General features: G+C 45.8%; 1 protein-coding gene across 2 annotated transcripts in view; it reads left to right on the top strand.

Moving 5' to 3' along the window:
* Nucleotides 1-21,042, top strand: part of PBX3 (pre-B-cell leukemia homeobox 3) — a 114,890-nt gene that overhangs the window by 64,072 nt on the left and 29,776 nt on the right. For both annotated transcript variants that reach the window (XM_010566472.1, XM_010566473.1), the window contains exon 4: nt 20,230-20,248. In XM_010566472.1, the coding sequence (XP_010564774.1) occupies nt 20,230-20,248 (19 nt within the window). The remainder of the gene's footprint in view (nt 1-20,229; nt 20,249-21,042) is intronic.

Below are 21,042 nucleotides of genomic sequence, written 5' to 3'. Positions count from 1 at the left end.
TAAACCTCATGATTAAACATGTTCCAGTAATTTACTAGGTTTCCAAGTGGCGATGTTTGTGCCAGCAACAATCTGGGGCAGAGACATGGAGGGAAGCACACATTAGTATCAATGAAACCTACAAAAAGCAATCAGTAATTTATGAGCTTGTGGAAAAATGCCCACATGTTCTCATCAAATTATAGGGTTCCTATAATTTACTCAGTGACTACAAGGTGCACGCTCCCAAACCTGCTGTGGTGTGTTAACTGAACCTCTGATTAGATTTAATCCAAACAACTAATCTGTTAAAGGGTCCTGAATAAATAGGCGATATGGCCAGGCCAGGGTATTATTTCAGACTAAGACGACAACTGATGAGGAGGTCAGCCAATTACACACTAAAAATGTACAGTAATCTGCTGCAGGTCAGGTACGTTTACAGTGACCCAGCCTCAATACTGCATGTATGCCTTCGGGTGTCTTGCGCAGTGCGAGTATCTAGCAGGGAAGGCAGGAGGAAGATCTCTTAACGTTTTAGAAATAAAACCCTGTAGCCAGATGTTTGTGAGATCTGTACTTGCTTGTAATATGGAAACGTGTAAAAACTTCAGCTCCTTGCATGTGGAATCTAGATCAATTTTTAATTTACTTGTACGCATGGATGACTCATTTGAAAAAGAAAATTGTGGCATCAAAAAAAGACATTTCAGTGTGCATAGGTTGCTGCATTTATCTGTTTCTCATGCACTCCAGACTGGAAATAAGTCACAGTATCTTAATAATGGTCTTGATTTTATAAATTATTTTTCCCCTTGAAATAAGCAATCCATTCATTTTAATATGTAGAATTGGTTTGCTAGCAGGGCGACAGTTTAAAAAGACTTCCAACTGTGACACAAGTGCAACCATATTGCTTCCTATTACTCGCTAAGGTAGTTGTTTAGAAGAGAGAATGTTCTCCCTGGAAATGTTTAAAGTGCTGTAATTTTATTTAGGATAATGAGGATTTATAACAGTTTTACCATATGAAAACCTGCCTTTAGACAGAGCGAAATAGGTGGTTGCGGTTATTGAGTGTGCTAACGGTGGGGTTCTGTGCGTGGTAAGGCGAGGGGAGGTGTTTGTGTCTGGTCGTGCAGCGTATCCGTCACCAGGCCCAGAACATTCCCCACCGCCGCGTGGGATAATTCATCACGAACATGTATGGATTTCTCTGCTTTAATCACTCTGGATGTTAATTAAAATCCTGTTTTATAGAATATTTTAATTTTGAGATTTGCCCAGCTGTACAGCCGTAGCTGTGTTGTCACGATAGAGCCGTCTAATAACAAATAGCTGAATTTAAGCCTAGATGGGAATTCGGGGGAAATTCCAGCCTGGTGGAAGTCACGGGGAGTTTGGCCGCTGGTTTAAGGGGGATCGGGACTTCAGCACTATGTGCTGCTTCTCTGCTTTGCTGTAAGGTTGTCTACGTTTATTTTTGTTGTTAGGTCTTTAAAAATTTTTACCTCATTAAAAATGCTTTCTTTTTATTACTACTATTGCTTCCTATGCAGTATCGGCCGAGCTGAGCCGGTATCAGGGTACTGGCTTAACAGTACATTTAATGCCCTGTTTATAAATATAAAGGAGAAGGAATTGAACTGTTACAGATTTTATCAGGTTTTATCTCCTCACTGAAAATCTTAGCTCTCAAAACATTTCTAATTTCCCTTATTTGAAGGCTCAAACAGTTTCAAATTACTGCCCGTGGATTGTTCTTGACATCGAGAATGGTAAATTTGAGCTGTGGAAACGCTGGAATGTGTGGTGTGTGCTTTTCCTGAACAAGGGAATTCAACGGGTAAATTACAGTCATTTACTTGGAGTGTAATTTACTGAGAGCCTTTAGGCAAATGCAGGAGAAAGGACAGCAGAACAGAAAAAATAGCTAAAACAGGGGGCTCCCCCTCCCTATTCACATGAAATACAATCTATATTCACGTGACAAGGATAATAAAAACTTTCTTATTTAAAATATATATAATTCTTATTATTTTTTCAATTCATAAGGCAAGCATTTGTAAGTATGACTGATTTATGTGAAGATAAGATTTTAAATCTTGCTAAATTATCCACATATCTTCTTAGCATTGTATATTTTGCATATATCACTATCTGCATGCAATCATCCCATATTTGAAACTGATAAAACTGTTAATTTTATGCCTAATAACAGATCAAGTATCTGAAACTGTCATCGAGCTAAATGGAAATTGCTGTTTTCATCCTATGGAAATATTCAATATTTAATCAATTTTTTTAAAATAAAAATGTTTATCTAATGGAATCTGCAATGAAGGTATGCACTTGAATTTTTATTTGAAATTAGAGCATAAAAATAAATACCAGCATGTTTTTTCTTCGTTTAAATGGTAGAAATATGGTAAAGAAGCAGCCAACATTTTGTAATCTGTAAGTACGTGCACATGTAGAATAATTCTCAGGAAGTATTCTGACCAAGGCTTTCCACACAAAGCAGTGTGCATTGTAGTAATTGCTAAGCAAACAGAAGGCAGTGTTGTAAAGTGGTTTTGTATAGCATATTGTAATTTGACACTTAAGTTGTGCCCTGCATTACCCTGTGTCATAATTGATGGCTAAAGAAAAGCACATGCTATGCTAATCCTTTGTTAGAATAGCTTGTTAAATTGTGGTTGCCAATTTAAAATAAACTATGGAATGCTTGTCTATATTTTAAGGTTTGTAGTCTACAGTTTTAAACAGTCATTTTAAAGCTGTTTTTCAACTTTATGTTGCATGCACACTATTCTGCCTTTGCACACAAGGTCAGCATGTTCGCTAGTTTAATAGCAGACCATCAAGAACAAAATCAATGAGCTGCATGTTTCACACTAGTATCACAAGGGATTTTCCCATTTATAGCACATTTGTGTACTGATCCCGAGTTTAAAATGACAATACTGATGCCTTATTAGAGCTGTGCCAAAATGGACATTGTACCGTTGATGCTAAAAGTTGTCTGAACTTGCTCTTTTCCCAGACCCGTGTTCTACTTTTTGTCTAGCTTAACAAATATAAATAAGCCCAGACAACCTTCCTGCACTGCAGTGCAGAGAGGGGCTAAGCTCCCACGTTGCATGTTTGCAATAGGTGGAATTTCTTGACTGCAGATTTCAAATCATGATCTTTCGTAGTTGGTGCGAGGAGGATTATGAGTCTGCGCCTAAATAATCATCTGCGTGCTGATTACTGAAAATAAAGTGGCATTATTGCTTATGGATGAGATAAGGCAGCTCTGCCCTGGGAAGACGCAAGTGCAAGTTCTGTGGGAATTTTATGAGTCCTGGTGCGGTGTAATCAGCTGCCACCAGCTCTAATGGAAGGATAGCTCCCCGATCTGCGGGGGAATATATCCTGTGCCACGGAGAGGAAATGTTACTTCTGCAGAAGAAAATGATTTAATGTTGGTAGAAGGGTTATTCATTTATAAGGGATTAAAAATGACTTCAATATAATACCTTTAATTTGTAATAATGGTCTGCGGGGCTGTTTCCTGTCTAAAATAAACCGTTTGACTGGCATGTTCATTTTGATCCATTCGGTTGTATGGTATATTAGAGGGGATAAAGGTATTATTTTCAGTTATTGTATATTCAATTAAACTGGTGAGGACCTGCAGTTGGTGTGGTCCTCAGTCACTGGGTAGCAGGGAGGTGTAAGGCTATCCCCTGGCCCACGCCTGACCCTGGGGAAGCCGGATTCCTCGCCTGCCTGGGGAATCGAGTCACAGCCCTGCCGCCACTCGGCTGCCCGGCACGGCTCGGGTGCACGGAGCACGGCTGCTTTTTTAAATTGCGTTAATGGGAGTAAAGCAAGTAAAAGTCAAAGCCTGGCGTGTGCAGAATGCTTTTGGCTTTGAGGGACTGCAAAAAGGAAAAAAAAGAAAGAAGGAAACCTTTGGAGTTGAGCTCTGTACATAATTAGCTGTGTCACTTTCTGAAGAGCGAGCGCTGTGTGGCTGGAGGTGGGTGACACTTTGTGCAGCCTGGACCCCAGTGGCTGCAATCACGGGGCTCGTCCTCCAGCCCTGGCATCCGACTCTGGAGCCCAGAGCTTCCTCTCACACAAATGTCCTTCGCAAGGCCCCTTTGGGGTGGCTGCACTCATTTTGGGCACTAATCCTGGACAAAGAGGGATGGTGGCTGTGCTGCACGCAGTCTAAAGGCACGCGGGTGACAAAACACGTTCACTCGCACTTGAGCTGCCCACAGATCAGTCGTGTGTCCTCTGGCTGGGCTTGATGCGGCTGTTCACTGGGAGGTAAACAAGCACAGAACCAGCTCACTCTGATTCAGCAGATGGGGTGTCACCAGTTTTTAGGATTTAATAACAGGTTTTGCTATGTTGGGTACTGGTTTTGTTGAAGTTTCAGGTTTTGGGATCACCATAAAATCTCAGCTTCCTAGTCAAAAAGGACTTGGCTTCCAGTCTTTACAGACACGTTGAAGAGGTGACCCAGAGTCTCCAAACCAGGAGGGCAGATAAACAGAGTCCATATTTATTACTGCTAAAATTCTCATGCTTTTTAAATTAGCACCAATGGGGGGAGAAGGACAGAGGAATCTGACGCAGATTTTTGTGAACCATAATATTAGCAGCTCGGTAAAGGGCAGCATTCTCAGAAGATCTGACCAGTGCTGGTGTGCCTGGAAGCACTAGGCGATAAAAAAAGAGTATGCAAAAATGCTCAAGTTCTGAAAAAAAACATACAAAGAGGTGTCTTTCAGTGTAACTAAAGAATAAACAGCAAAGCAAAATAAACATATAGTGCTTGCAAATTTACTTTTGTTACAGATCAAAAATACAAGACAGAGCACTGTCTGGTAGTAAAATACAAGCAGAATTAATCTGAATAAACATTTCCAGCATGGCTGTTCTGGAAAAAAGGCATGCTCTCCTTGCGATGTTTGGTACAAAGTACTGATAATATAGCTGAATCCTGCTCTCCTGCTTTAATTCTTATGTATTTAGTGCAGAACTGCTGTCTGGTTTACTAGGAAAGAAGAAAAAAAAACCTAACAGAGCCAATTTTGATTGGAACAGGCAGGATTAAAATGCAGGATTATCCCTGCAAAGGGCTATATTGGGTATGCGGCTCACTGACCTTTTTAAGGAGCGAGCGTGTGTGGAGTTGTGCTAGAATAAATCCTAATGCCCGTGAACTTCCCGTGAGCCGGCAAACATGCACACAAAGGGTGTCCTGGGCAGTGCTCGTGGTTACCTGTGATCAGTACCGGCGTTCGTGTGAGCGTGTCTGTGTGCGTGTGTGCGCGCGTGTACATTTAATTCCAGTTCTCAGCCCAAACAGTGTCTTTGTATGAATATGTGCTTGGAAATAATGTTCCTATAGGTTCTGGTGATATAAATAATGTATGTGGAGAAGCTCATAAATGTAAGCTCGAATTTTCCTCAGTAGTTTTTGTTCTCAATCACCTTGATGAAACAATCTTGAAGGCGCTCTCCTTTCCGTGGCATTTGGAATGAGTCCCTGACAGGCTGATTTTCCACCCCTGTTGTGATGCTGCTTTCTCTAGTTAATATTCCTCTGTAAGTGTCGTACCAAAGTAAACCAAAGGAGCCCAGCTCATGACACTAAGGCTGCATTTGCATTAATTATGCAGTCAGGGCTGGTGAGAAAATGCTGTCACAGAGAGAGAGGCAGTAAATGAGAACCCTCCGAGTGCGCCTGAATGAAGAGCATTAAGTTCATTTACATGGGAGCAGGACGAGCCGCTCAGGCTGGGGAGAGGGAACAATGGCATTTCTCTTGTCGGCTCGCCCGCCGTTATTGTTCTGCAGCTTAATGACTTAAAGGCAGAGTGGTTGCACTGACAAAAAGACAGCCACGATCCCTCTGGTATTAATAACGGCGATAATAATTAATAATATCCCACTAATCGGGAAGCACATGCCGGCCCCGAAGTTGGCGGGGCCCTGCCCGGCGGGAAGGCCGTGGCCCAGCGCAGCGTGAGGCGTCGCGGGCCGCCATGGGCCCCTCACGCCCCTCTCATGCCCTGCAAATGTCGGCCGGTGCCGCCCCTGAGGACCCTCCCGTGGCCGCCAGGCCGGGGGGCAGGCAGGAGAGGAGGGGGCTGCGGGGCCGCGGAGCCGGGTCCTGCGTGGGGCGGGTGGCGTGGGCGGCATGGCGGCCGCCCGCAGGCCGGGCCCCGCGGGGCAGCCACTGTGGGGCTGCTAGGCCAGGCCCCGGCAGCCAAGAGCAGGAATCTTTTCGTTGGTTTATTTTCCAGCGATTTTTCATGTGTTCCCAGCATCCAAGGCTTCGGTTCTGTAGCAAAATTGCTCCTCTTGGTGCCAGGACAAATGGTTGAAAATGGCTCATTTCACCTCAGGAATTTCGCCCGCTCTGCTGCCAAGAACGGGGTCCCTGCTGATGGGCTAACGCAATAGGTCTCCCCCATGGCCGGCCCACATCCCAAACCCGCGTTAAAACACCGGAGACTCCTTTGGCTGACACCACAAATAGGGGATGTGAAACCGTATATGAAAATATTTACTGGGTATTGTACCGAGTAAACTTCACGTGAAAATAAGAGTGTAGAAAGCCAGAGCGCCTGGATGGTTTGGTACGTATTGAAGTACTCCCCCCGAGTCTTACGATAATCAGCTGTGAACTGCAGTGCGTGCATGTTTAAATCAGGGCCACCCTGCTCTCCCACTGCCCGTTGCGTCCCCTTCTCCCTCCCGCCCTCGTGGGTGTTTCTATGTACGAAACACTGTTGTATCAGAGCTGTGCTGACAATGATGTCTGCCCTGTACTGAATCCCGATGACACCTCTGATTTCACCGTATTCGCTTTACAGCAATCAAAGACTTCTCCAGGTTCTTCTTCTGCCGACTGTGTGCGTGTCTGCATCGTGTACATTATAGAATGAAAGCAAAATTTGTGACCCATACACTTATGGAGATACAGATACGGAAGGTGTTATATATGGTCACCATGGAGAAATATTAATACATATGTGAAAAATTAAAGGTGTGCTCCTTTTATACATAAAGATTCATCTCCTAATATTATAGTACGATACAATGGTTTGGGACTTTTTTTAATCAAAATGTGGTGGTTTCTTTTAAAGTTCAAAACTTGTTGTCATCTCTATCTTCAAGACTTCCAGACACTTTAAACTACAGTTTAAATTTAAAGTGACTTTTTTTATTCATATGCTGACATAATTTCCCTTGGAATGTTTTATATTTCAATAACAGCTTAAACTATGTTTTGCATTCTACACTTTGATGTCATGCAGGAGGTGTCATCACAAGATAAACTTTCACATCTGAGAGTCAATAAATTGTGCTTAAGTAGTCTAATGAAAATATTGTAAATGACTATATAGAGTTATATACAGTACAGATATGCAGTACAGATACACATATATATTTAACAAAGGACTGTGTTTGATCATACGGTGTCATTAGCTTTGACACCATTGCATGGTACCAGTTTACAGTGATATGAATCCTATAATACTATATCATGCTTTTATCCACTAAATAAAAACCTGCCCTATGTTTTATTACAAAGTAGGTGGCCTGGAGGAAAAATATATGTATTCTTTCCTTTTGGAATAAAATATGCATTTGGGCTTCTCATTTCATCTCCAATCTGTGTTATTCCTTAAAAATGCAGAACTGCCTGAAGTCCTCTTTAATATTTAATTCAACAACTTTTTAATCTGTCATTATGCTGTGATGAAGTAAGCATCAAGTGTCGCTGAAAAAGATTAAATTATACTTGGAAATAGGAATTGAAATGATTTAGGGTTGGAGGCTGAATATTTGCTTTGCACAAGTAATAATAGTAGGAGCTTGGGTGAAGCACGGGTTTGGATCTGGCTCTAATGCCTCTGCCGATCCTCTCTCCCTGGTGGCTGCCTCTTGATTTACTCTGGCACTGCCAAGCTTTATTTGATTTAAATGGAGGTAGGAAGTGGAAATTCCACACTACAATACATTAATTACTCTCTGCTACTCCTTACACTGATTTTCTTTTTCTCTGTAAACATCATAAACTCTGATGCAGGCAACCCAACGGATAGCCGCTCTGAGCTACCCTATAATTTCTTGTTAACAAGCTTATCTTAAAATGGAAAAGCAGGAATAATTAATATCTACCTCTGGAAGAATGGATGATGCGAAACAGTGGAACACTTGTTCCTGTCCATTCATGAGGGATGCCCCCATGTAATGAGGGGACTTGTGCCAACATCATCCAATTGCTTAACTTAGGCTTTCACTCTCTCTTTTCTTTCTGAAGTAGCTTTTGAATTTCTCTGCCGGGTTCTGGAGAGAACGGGAAGAGCAATATCACATTGCAACTGTGGGGCCTTAAGAGACCCAGATGCAAAATCTGCTTTATGTGAAGTCAAACCAGCAGTGCTTGTGGCCCCACTTTGGCCACGATCTGTGCATGACAGAAGCCATGTGCGCGCTTTGGCACTGCTGGGCGTAACTCCTTTCTCTTAGGGACCGCTCTGCGCCGAATGGTGGGTGATGGGGGGGTGAGGCATGGAGGGAGGGGAAAGGAGATCCGTGGTGCCCCCAGCCGGGGCACCTTGCGAGGCTGGACATCTCAACACCCTCCCACGTGGCAGCTGTTTCCCATCATGCATAATAAAGATAATTTTGGAGCTGTGGTGAGTTTTCCAAGGAAGAGTATCTTTGCAGCTTTAACAGCACCACTGCCTGACAGAAGAAAAGCTATCTCAAAGCACAGCTTTCTCTGAGGTGTGAGAGAGAAGAGCCAGATTGTAGGAATATTATGGAAATTCCTTTAATGGCTACCTGTATTACAGGAAAGTTGTGTCTCCCCTACTGCAAGATTTTGTCCAGAGTTTGATATACCCTGCAGTCCAGTGTGAGAAGTGGGACCACATTATTTGTTGATAATTCTGGCAAAACCACTCTTTCTTATACAGCGTATTGTAAAACGGAATCCATTCCCTCATATCCAATGCATTATTTATAATTATTCTCCCTTCTTTGTAGAAATGTGAGTATCTGTATAAATAATTGATCGCAATTATTAATTGGGGAACATGCAGTATTTTTATACAACTCTTGTCATCTTGTGGTAGTTCTGAGTGCACCAGCAGCTCCGCATCTCAGGCGCGGGGTTTCGGTCCCATTCTCCTGTGGCAGACGCTCTTTCCCCGAGCCCAGGAGGGCTCTCCTCCGGGTTGTGGGGGCCCTGCCAGCTCGCGCACCCCCAGAAGAGCGCTCCCATCCAGGGGGGCACGGCTGGCTGCCGTGCTGCCGTGAGCGCTCCCTGCTGCGTGCCGGGCCCCCCGGGCCCGCTGACTGGGGAGGGCTGGCAGCGGGGGACATGCCCGCTGCCCCCCCGGAGGCTGTAGGTGCCTGCGAGTGCTGCTCTGGTCTTGTGCAAAGGTGGATTTTGTCTGACAGGGACAGAACTTTTTTCTAGTCTAGAAAGATGTATAACGTACTGTCAGAGAACAAGCCTGATCTGTGCTGCTGTAGAGCTGAGCACCTTTTAACCTCTTCAGACTGTAAATTCTGAGCAGTTGATATTTGAGTGTAATTCCTCTCGAACTGGCATTATTATTTGATTGCAATGAATTACCTTTTTAAAAAAAATCATAAGTATAAATTCACTTGACTGATCCTGCAAATTATTTATGATGTAGTGTTTTGGTCTAGGATAACCTTTTAAAATAAATCAGTTTTTCAATAATAGTTCAATGTTTGCCCACCTAATGGTGTTCCCATTAAGATCTGCATTTGTCACCAACCTGCCTTTTCAGCTTGTGCAGGAGACAAGTTACCGCCCCTAAACCCACTATGCTTGTAGGGTAAAGTAAATGCATGTCTTTGTAGGAGAATAAATAAAAAGAGCAAGCTGAGTCAATAAGCGGGTTCAATTCATGCCTCTAGCAATGGCGGACAGCTCATTTTGTAGATGTGGGTGTTTTGTTTACATTTATAATGCAGCTTTATTTAATGCTGACAGATATAGCTTGTGGCAAATGATAGTCAGAATGTATGAGCAGTCATAATGCTTCTGTCTTCTTATAGTGTGCTGCTGAAAATAAGCAGTTCACCTCTGTTTTTATTGAGGAAAGGATATGAGACAGCTATAGCTTCGTGAGGCTATTTATTGAGTTGTTTTACTAGCTGTGAACATGCCGCTTTATAGCAGTTGTGAAAATGGACTTTGCTAGTGTGTGGGAAAGGAAATAACATTGCAGTATACAAGGGTAGTAAAAAAACCCTCTATAAATAATTTTTCAGACTGAAGAATATTCTCATTTAAACAGCTAGAGAGTCTGGTGATTTTTGCCAGATGCCAGCTTTTCCTGGGATGGTGTTGGGTTACAATTGCTCTATCAAATGCTATTAATATTTTAATGTAAAAAAAAAAATTGGATAAGCCCTTCCAAGACGAGGTTTTCAAAAGCTTTGTAGGGAAAGTTTTGTGTTGTTGCTGAGTTCTGTATATTTACAAACCTATCAATATTTAATAGCATGGTGTGATCTTTAGATCCTCAGGTCTGGAAAGAAAGAGTCTGCCTTGTTTGGCAAAGCTTGCAAAATGCAGGTTTAATTTGGGCTTGACGTGACTTTATGCTTTATGTTGATGCGCAGGCCACGCGTGGCTTCCGCGTGATGAATGCTCACATGTGGGATGATGTAAGCGAGCTGTCTGTGTGCTCTATTTATACTGCAAGGAACTGAGGATATGGCTCAGAATTCGGGTGACTCTTTGCGAATAGGGTTTATCCCCAGGAATTTGAGGGCAGGCTTTGGTGAGGCAAGCTGCGTTTCTGTTGCCAGGGCTCTCGCTCCGTGTCGCCCAGCGCTGCCCCGGGGAGCTGGGGAGGCTAGCCAGGGAATTTGCCTCCTTCCACCCCAGCTTTCCCCGGCACTGCTAGCCGATCTGCTGCAACGAGTAAGCTCCGGCACCAGCAGCTGGTGTGCAAGCCGGGGCTGCGGTTCCACGCCTTTCCTCGCTCAGCCCCGGGGTCCCAAGGCAGTGGGATCTCTTGGGAGTAATGCTGTTTGTGCGTTTGCCGGATGAGCCACGATAGCGTCTGCCTTTACCTGATGCTGTTGGTAACCGGCCATTTACTGCTGCTACATGTTACTTAGCTTGTGGTATTTTGAATCTTAAATATGTAAAATGCGGCATTAAGGATTAGGCAGGATTTGAGGAGTTCACTGCCTTTTCTATTTTTATTCACGTGTTCAGCAGCAGCACCGAGGGGCACAAATCATTTTCATGTATGCAAAAATAATTTCGAAAATGGTATTAGTCTCAGCAGGTGAGGCCTTTTGTTTCTTCCATGTTTATGTACAAATTCCTAGGGAACACTAAATATTAAATTGAAATAACCCTCCCTTATTACTACACAGCCGTGGATTCAATTTAATTCTCTTCAGATAAGGTTTTTCTGGACACATATTTGCAATTGCTTGTCCTGTAAATACAGTTCAGACTACAGCCAGTGGCTTGTTCCTACCTGCCTTATCTGCAGGAGAGGCACTGTATTTCTGTGCTTTTGGATTTTTTGGATGTAGACACTTTCCTTCTCATTCTCATTATGTTTATGGATTACAAGAGTGCTGTAAGATGTCCCCCTTCCCCCCTTAACCGGACAGAGAAATGGGTTAATCCCTCCACAGAGCTATTCCTCTACTTCACCACCTGTTTCCAAATCCCGATTGCCAAAGGAGGAAAAATACAGAGCCCTGTCTGAGCCTGAAGACTGTGGGGATGGCGAAGCCCCAGCACCTATTGCACACGGGGACTGAGGCTAAAAATGCTTGGTGAAAATGAGAAAGAATTTGCTATGTGTGTTTTGTTGTAGCTGGCAAACAAGGTAGCTCTTTAAATTGCATCACTACTGTTCATGTTTTATAGCCATCCGGGCTTCAGGCATTTGGTGCTAGTGTATAATGCCTTCTCATGGAGAGCACAAGGACTTTTAAAACCTTTGCTCTCCTCCTCTGACAAGATACCTTGGAGATTCAGAGGTGAGACTATAATCAGCCAAAATTTTACATTTTATTTTTGACGCTAAGGAATTAGTCTCGTTTTTATGAAAATAAATATATGGTCTAGCTCTCCTAATAAGACTGTCTCCACTGTGTTTAAGTAATAATCATTTATTGTTTAAATACAGTAGAGGCTGTAACAAAATGCTGTCAAGAGCCATCACACTCATTAACCTGCCAGCTAATTAGCCTCCTCCTGCCTGATTGCTGACAAGTTCTTCAATCTGAACCTATCGCTGTTGTGTCAGCGCTGAAGCACCAAGCGAAGTGGAGGAGGGCTCCATTAGATGTTTGCGAACAAAGTCTGTGCATTAAAGGTTTGTTTTCTGCACTCCAACAAATGTTACAGCATTAATATTCTCAGCTATAATTAAATTGGCAACTCTTAATTATGGTAATTAGTGCATTAACCGTTTCTTTCCCAGCGCCACTCCCAGGGATGGCTCAGGAATTCTAGACAAATGCCAAGGCGATGCCCATTGCCCTGTGGAGCTGACATGCCTGGGGGGGTCAGAGCCTCTCCTTCCCCAGGCTGCCAGCGTCCGCAGCGGAGAGCGCGGGGGAGAGGAGGAAGAAAAGCCAGGGTGTGTTGGCACCAACGACCTTATACTTAGTGTTATGGAAGCACCTACGGAAATATGAGTACAAATGTCCCCATCTAAGTCGACCAAGTCGTCAGACAGTGCTTTGGGTGGCTGCCGTAGGAGCAGAGCAGAGCAGATTGCCCTTACTGCAGTCTCCCAGACTCTGCAGTCAGTCACCCGAATTTTCTCTCTCAGAGCATTCAGGAAATGAGTTTTTCCGGTCTCAGCGGGTTGCCTTTGAACTAACGCTCACACGACAAAACCAACTTGTGAATTGCCATAATTTGCATTAGTACCCTGGTATTTGGAGTGCCTTAGCAGCAGATTGACAGCAGGATGCATGTCTCTGGTGGCATGGAGAGTTACTTGAAGGACCTGACAGATGAAGGTACTAGTTCAGATGATCTCCAGTCCGTATCCATTGCCTCGTGGGACTGTGTTCAGAGGGGAAACAGCTTGCTTTTGGTACAGGGGATGAGGACTGGCTGCGCTGGTGCCTTGGGGTTGGTTGGAAATAGGTGCCAATATATTTTCAAGGCCTTAGTTCCTAGTGATTTTTAGCCAAAACTCCTCAGGACTTTGTAGAGTGACCGAAGTACCACAGTCTTACTCGCCTTCTGAAGAAACTGAGGCATGAGGAGAAGAAGTGGTTTGCCTAAAATCACACTGCAATTTTGGCATAGGGTCAGGGGAGAGACCTAGGTGCCTGGGCTCAGCGCAGAGCCCGATCCACCGCCGCAGCTCCTGCTGTAACGCTCCTCTCCTTTGTCTGGTATCTGGATACAGTTTGAATTTCACCTGATGTGAGCCTGGCTAATTCCTGTTCTGCTTATGCTGGCCGTGGTGGGAATGTTTTGGAAATCAAAGCGAGGTCAGTGCTAAATGCTAAACAGCCAGTGAGTAAAGGGCTGGTACTCATCTGGGCTAAACTGGAGACATAAAGATCAAATAAATGTAAGACCAGCTCCCAGCACTGAAAGTAAATTATCCAGCAAGGCCTGGCGGGAGGGTCTGATGAACCTCAGTGCACCTGCAAATGAAGCTGCATGTTTCTTCGTATGCAGATGCGCCAGGCCAAAGCAAACATCTCTGCTTGAGTCGTGCTGAAGAGAATCTTCCAATCAGCCCTGAAACCTGTCTCCAAGTTTATCGCCTTATTTCAGAGTGAAGGGAAGTTCTTCCCTGATGTCTCTGGTGTAAGACAGCAGCTTTTCAGGGGTAGCAATTCTTGCTGCTTTCAAAGGGGAAAAAAGTGTTACCTTGATATTAGCTTTTTTTTTTCCCCTAGCGCATAATAATTCTGTATGTATATAGTAAAAAGGGAGATAACCCAAGGCAAATTTAATTTCAGATTGGGTTTTTGCTTAATGTATTATTCATAGTATTATTTATATCATCACTTAGACATATCCCTGGCAATAAACTGAAAACTTAACTTGAACAATAACGGTCACCTCTATTTTGGGGACGATGGTGGGCTGGAAGCCTTTGGCTCCACTTCATCACACTGCAAGGGTTTTAATAAGGGATGCAGTGTGGGGGAGGGTATTTAATGAGGGGCTTGGAGGGGGGTTGTTTTGCAGCTTTTTTTTTTCCCCCAACATTTTTGCTGCATGACCTGGTTTTGCATTTTTCTGCATCTCTGTTCATCTAATTAGGATGTTCTAAAAAGACCTGGACCACTTATTGTACAGAACTGTAGCCTGTGGGTATTTAATAAGGAGCTTTCAGTGGTACATTTGCATCTTTTGCTTGGGGTCTGAATAGTGAATTACCTTAAAGATCATTAGAAGCGCTGCTGTATTGTTAAAATCAGGCCACGATATTCTAATGACAGTTTAAAACTTGAGGCATTCCCTATAACACAGTTCACCCCGGCATAATTGTGTGTTGCACGGGTGACCCTGGCATAAACTGCTGATATTCCCAGCTTCTTCCACCGCGCGTTGCTGCAGGCAGGTAGGTTTCCACCCAAACACCCAGCCACCTAAGGAGTGCAGCAGCGACAGCAATAACAATGAGCCTTTTGCTTGTTGTGTGCGCTCAAGTGTGCGGCTATTACACAGCACCAAAGCCTTACAGGGAAGAGAAATGCCATTTGGAGCCAAGGCGCAGAAGGCTGCTGATGCGTCCCTCACCACCCGGCGCTGCTCCCAGGCCCGTCCTGGCTCACTCCTGTGGCCAGGAGGACTCTGCAGCCCAGCTGCAGGTCGGAGCCGCACGCAGCGACGGGCACCGTCGGCCTCGGGCGCTCGTTAGGTTGCCCCGGGATTTGCGTTGCACTACGACGACGGGGTGCTCCCAAAGCCTCTTCCACTGAGGAAGGCTTTGAGAATGAACAGGAGAAGCCGGGGCTCAGGGACAGCCCTTGGGGGGGCTAGGAGCCCCTCGTGCATTGTTGGGCTTGGGTGCCCTGGCTATCCCTGGCTTTGCCCAGCTCCTCCTTCCAAAACGCAGCCCTCTCTCCATCGGCTCCCTTTCGTTAGTATTTCCACTCTCCGTGACACATTTCGTGGAGCTGACAGGCTTCATGGCCGCTCGGGTCTTACGACACAACTTGGAGAAGTTTCCCGTGAAGTCTTTCACGTCACGCTTGCCAACCGAGTGAAAATGCCGCCGAGCGCTTCTACCGCTCTTCATTACAACCTAGATAATTGTTGGTACTGGTGTCCATTAGCAGAGAAGTATGTGTACTGTTTGGCATTTCCCAACTTTCTGGTTATTGTTTCCTGGCCACAAAAGTGATGCCAAACCCCGAATCCAGGCTGGCTGTTCCGGGGCCCTCTGTCCAGGATCTGACGGAGCCCGTGCAAACAAGGGAGCCCCATGTTGTTTTTCCTTCGGCCTTGCTTGAGCCCTGCCAGGTCAAACGTTACAGGAACCAAAATCCTCTTTGTCCTACGGGAGCTGCTTTATCTGGGGCTGAGAGGGGTGGTTGAACCAAGCCTGAGCACTTTTTCTTGAATAAATAAGAGGGAAGCTGGGCTCTGCTGAAGTCCTGTGCTGAGGAATTGCATGGAGAAATGAGGTACCTTCAGGTGAATCTGGTGCTTGGGCAGGTGAGTGTTTTTAGATGGTTAAAACTGCCAGGAATAATCTGGTGATTTGGCAGAGGAGCTGTTTGTGCAGAGAAGAATTTCACTGTAAAAAATTCAGTGTAACCAGCATTATTTTTTTCCTCTGGGATCCCAGACAATGAATGCACAGGCCTGTTCATTAATATCAGTTGTCTTCTGCAGGGAGTATCCAGATTTGTCGTGCCAGGTTTTAAATTTTTAATGTATTACCAGTTCTTAGGCGGAGCAGGCCTTTTCTTTGTTCTTTTTTATACTAATACTGTTTTGTATTCAGCCTTGCTCTCGTCTGATACATCTCTTAGTATCCCTTATAAAAGCTCTCCCCTTATCAGTGCCTGTTAGGTTTGACAAAGTCTGTCTTTGTGAGTTTCTGCAAATGTATGCTTCCAATTTTCTTTTCAGAAGTGCTGGGTGGTGTTTTGTGCAGTAATTGCTACATGCAAATCCGCGGCTGGTTTTGGCAATGCCGGTGCCCCGGCTCTGCGGCGCGGGACCCTGGTGCTGCGGTGTTGGTCGCTGCGTTCTGCACATGCGGGCCGCTGCGGGGCCGGAGGGAGCTGTCGTCTCCGCAAGGACCAGCGCCGCCTCGGAGCTGGAGGGGGACCAGGGACCACCGCCGGGACTGGGGCTCTCGTCTCCTCCACTCCGCCTTCGGTTTGCCTGCAAAGGGAGCCGCACCAGGCAGAGAACGGCTGCAAGAGTTTTCCTAGCTTTTATGCTTATGAGAAACTTTTGTTTCAGTCTCTTCCACCCGTGAAAATGCTGTCACTGTGTTTGTCGATGGCAGTGAAATGCTTGCTGCTGGAGCCGGCTGGAAGTAGGGCCGGGGCGGCACGCCGTCGTCTGGACCATGGGTCTGCTTGCCCTGTTAGTGGCGTGGTAATTGCTGCACGTGTTGTGAAGAGCCCTCAGGCATGTTCTGGGGTGCGACTTGCCGAGCTGAACCAGACCAAGCGATTTGCATGACAAACTGTGACTCTTAAAAATCATGCTCGTAAACATAAATAATTAATCACATTATAGTTTTTATCATCCTTTTCCTTCCTAGCAGTATTAATAAGTAGCTCATCTTCTAGCAGCACCTGTTAAACCCAAAGCTGTCAGTCTTTATTTTCCCCAGAGAGCCAGAGAGAAATTTGTTATGCAATAATTTCTCTTTTGCTTTGTGATGTGACTTTGGTGTGTTTTCTATTGATCTGTGTGTATACAACATGCGAGATTTGTGTCCTTTATTTGCTTGCTTTGTGCACACACTCTGCCAGCCTGGGGTGGCATTGGAGGTACCGGTCGCACTCCTCTCTAAGTGCTGGCCATGGGAACAGTCACTTTGGGGCACTAACAAGAGGGCAGTCGTCGTGTTCGCCCGTGTGCCTCCACGGTGCCTGGCTGCGCTCCTGCACCCTGACCCGACAGCGCAGGAGCAGCCCCTCTGGGACAGGCAAAGTGCACAGACCCATTGGAAAATTTGGCTCGCGTTGCAAGTTGTGATTTCCTGCAGTTTATGGAATAAATAAAAGAATAGGTGGAGATGTTGTACACCACGTGTAGAGACAGGCCGTTCTCCATCTCCTTACCGATCATTGCATCTGTGGTGACACTGCCGGACGGTGGGGAGCGCAGCCGGACGAGGGGACCCTGGCTCAGCTGAGGGCTGGAGCAGCCCCCATGCTCAGGGCTGGAGAGATGGGGAGAGGCCATGCGACAGCCCCCAGTGGCTCCTTCGGGGAAGAGCACCAGCATTTTGAGAATAACCTTTTTTTCTGCTTGATCTCCCTCTTACAATGGACGTGTGCTAAACAGTGCCTCCTCTTAGTGAGACCCATTTTGGGGGCCACCCAGCCAGAGGGGTTCGATCAGGACAAACCGATCCCCATCCCTCCTTTGCCCCTGCTGCAGTCCTCTGTCGCCTGTGCCCAGGGCCCCATCCTGGTGCGCAGCCTCACCCCGTACCCTCTCGAGCAGCACGAGGTCTCCTGTTCCCTGGTGGCCCCGGCTCGTGGTTAAGGGCCGTGGTGTCTCTGCGGGTGCTTTGCACATCCCGCAGTGGCACGGGGTGGTGTGAGGGGCTGGGCAGCTCTGTGTTTCGGCAGCCCAGGCACCGCATGGCTGCAGGGCCTGAGGCTGCTCCCCAGGGCTGTCCAGCACCACTTCCAGTGCCGGCCTCCCCAGGAGAGGATGCTCGCGCATGCCTGCGCATGCGTCTCCCTTGCATCAGGAACGCAGCTTACGCTCGTCACGTCCCTGTGCTGCTCAGGCTCCGTTTGCCCTTCTGGGGTCAGGTCTCTTTGCTCAGTCAGCTCCGGCTGGCTGTCCACCGCGCCGCTACCCGTGCCTTTCGGCTGTCGATGCCCTGCTCCATGCAGCGCCGGTGGTGCCCGTGGCATGGGGAAGGTGCTGCGCGGGGCTGTGGCTCCATCCGCGCTGGCTGTCCCTCTTCTCTTCCTCAGTTTACAGCCCTGAAATTCCAATTTAATACTCATGCAAAGAGGGCTGCAATAAATCTTGTAGTCAGCATTAAATATTGTTTGTTTTAGCTGCCTTGCACTTCATGTTTCCCCTTTTAAGGGGAGAGCCATTACGAAAGGTTAGATTCACAGTTAGTGGCGCTTTAGCTCTCCCTTTTGAATCAGTGAGGTTGCCGTTTTATTGCTCTCTGACTTGCACTTCAGTGATGAGAGTAAACTAGCATCAGATTAAAGGTCAGCAAATCCCATCAAAGAGAGGAATATTAGGGGCACAGATAGTTGGAGAGGCAGCACACCACTGGGTATTGACAGGGTGATTCCAGGGTATCACTCAGCAGAATTATAGCTGCCCAGAGAGTCAGTACTGCTTTAATGAGCCTGTGTGAAGAGGAAGAGGGTGGATTTATGTAGTTCCTCATAATTTTCTGTAGAGACTGTTATTGCAGACATTCTGTAGAGTGTTCTGGTCTTTCATTTAATTCAAAGGTCCTGGAGCTTTTCCATCCAAAGATTCCTTTCGGTTAGCTCAAATCAAAGCTGACATCTCTGCCTTTACCACCTGAAGCACCCGCTCTGGGAAGGGCTTTTCCCTGGCAGGTTCGAAGTCCTCTGTGCTGGTAACCTAATCTGCAGGTCCCATGCTCGGGGCTCGCTGGCTGTGTATTTCACCTCTGGACAGGCAGCTAAAATGATCATTTCTGTTTCATTCTGAAACGGGCATTCGAAAAAGATGAGAATTTACAGTGTGTTCTTCTGTGATTTCTGGGCTGGGAATCCCACATAGTTTCTGTCCCTGTCAGGTAAGTATTACCTTTAGTGCATGGTTTGCATGAATATATATGTGCTTTCTTTGTTTTGTTGAAATGCAATTAAATAAAATACAGACAGCACAGAGAAGAGATGTGCCTCGCACAGCCCCATCAAACTACAGGTACATAATGGCATGTAAACCTCTGCGAGGAGGAGAACACCATGAGAGACAACAAAGTCCGCGGCATTTATTTCTGCTTCTTCCTCTCCCTTTGTTGCCAGCGTATCAAGCCGGAGATCTAATGTTTATACTGGGCAATAACAAAAGAGTTCCAAACATTGTCCAAAACCAGTGCATTTTCTCTGAAAACAGAGCAGCTGGAGCACTTCTCTGTGTACCTAGTTACATTATAAGGCTCACTTGGTATTTATACAGCTTTTGTTTACAGCTTGCTAAAAACAACAATTTATGAGCAACTTTACCGATCAGTTTAGAATCTGTTCAGTTTTATTACCCAGTGTAGATATCCATTTATGTGATTTATTGTTAGGAAATTCTACATGTATAAAACTTTGATCATATTTTTACATAAGTGTGCGCTTTTGCAATGTTAAAGGAGAGACCTCGTTTGCCTGATTTACCACCAGGGAATGGGCCACGCAGCCCGCGCCGTCCTGCTGGCTGGGGACCCGCTGCAGCCCCCCTGCTTTTGGGGACACTGGGCACGTGGCACAGCCATGTCACATGGAGCCCCCTGACAGCAGCACTGCTCTGCAAGGTCTTGGGGCTTTACTCATGATCTGGAGCAACCTGATCTAGTGAAAGATGTCCCTGCCTGTGGCAGGGGGTTGGAACTAGATGATCTGCAGAAGGTCCCTTCCAAACCAAACCATTCAATGGTTCAATGATATCGGTACCAGGCTGCACCCAGCGCCCTGCAAAGCAGCATCGCCAAGAGTGCCTGGTGGCTTTCCTGCTTCCCTAATCCACTGTGCGCCACACAGCCCGCTCCATAAAGCCAGGCTATGTCCCTTATAATAACGCAAATAAAACTTTATGTCATGCTGTTACATGCACGTGTCCTGCCAGCGACGGTGGCCCTCGTGTCATGCTAATGCTGTACGCGGGGACGCAGCCACGCATCGCGGACGTGGGGGACGCCGTGCTGGCGCCAGTCCCTCTGCTTGAGAACAAGCGCATGCAGTCCACGTTTTATATTTGGAACATTTTGTAAGACGGAGAAATAAGATGGCTGCAGTAGCGGAGGAGGAAAGAAGTGCAAAGAGAAGTCAGGTAAATTATCCAGTCTGTGAAGGATTCTTACTGCCGTGAGGGATTTATGGGTGAAGTTTACAGAGAGCCATAAAGTCCATGGCTAAGCAAATCTGGTGTTTTTAACTGGAAGTGGGGTGCAGTATTTTCTTCCTTCCTGGGGAAGATCTGTGCTTGTGGTCTTTATGTGGTGGCTGCACAGTTGCCGACAGGAGATTCTCCATTACCAGTATCACATCCGACTGCTCTCTTTAAGTTCAGTGCATTTTCATGCATATGTAAATATAGTTGCATCCTTCTTAGAATATAAAGACTGAGAAGTCCTTGACCAAGCACAGTGCAGAAACAGCATTAGGGTAAGTGTTCATTTGTAGAATCAGCGTTATTAAAATACACGTGTGTTTTGGAAATGGTGTGATACTATTACAACTGTGGTGCAAGGGGAAGGTTCCTCGGATACTGCCTTGATGCAGAGTTTCTGAGCTGCGTGCAGGGAAATCATTGCTCAAACAACTGCAAAAGAGTCAAAGCAGTCTTTGCTCAGGATTGCAAATGAAACTGGATCACTCTCGCAAATGTAATTACCTCCCTGAACTGGGCCCTTCCTTAGCTCCCCTCCCCGCTTACATCCCTGCTTTGGAAGCCGGCCTCTGGAGCACGGAGGGGCAGTGATGAGGAGCTATCGAGTACTTTGCTTCCTCAAGCTGAGCACAAATAAGACTGACATTTTAGCACTAAGTACAAGTCAAAAGTAAGCAAGAAAAATAGAACGATCCAAAAGAAGAAAATGGAATCAGAAACGTAGAGATCTGTAA

Source organism: Haliaeetus leucocephalus, unplaced genomic scaffold (genome assembly GCF_000737465.1).
Source record: "Haliaeetus leucocephalus isolate CR32 unplaced genomic scaffold, Haliaeetus_leucocephalus-4.0 Scaffold212, whole genome shotgun sequence".
Lineage (NCBI taxonomy): Eukaryota > Metazoa > Chordata > Aves > Accipitriformes > Accipitridae > Haliaeetus > Haliaeetus leucocephalus.
The sequence above is the reverse complement of the archived record's forward strand: the minus strand, read 5'-3'. Positions and strand labels throughout refer to the sequence as shown.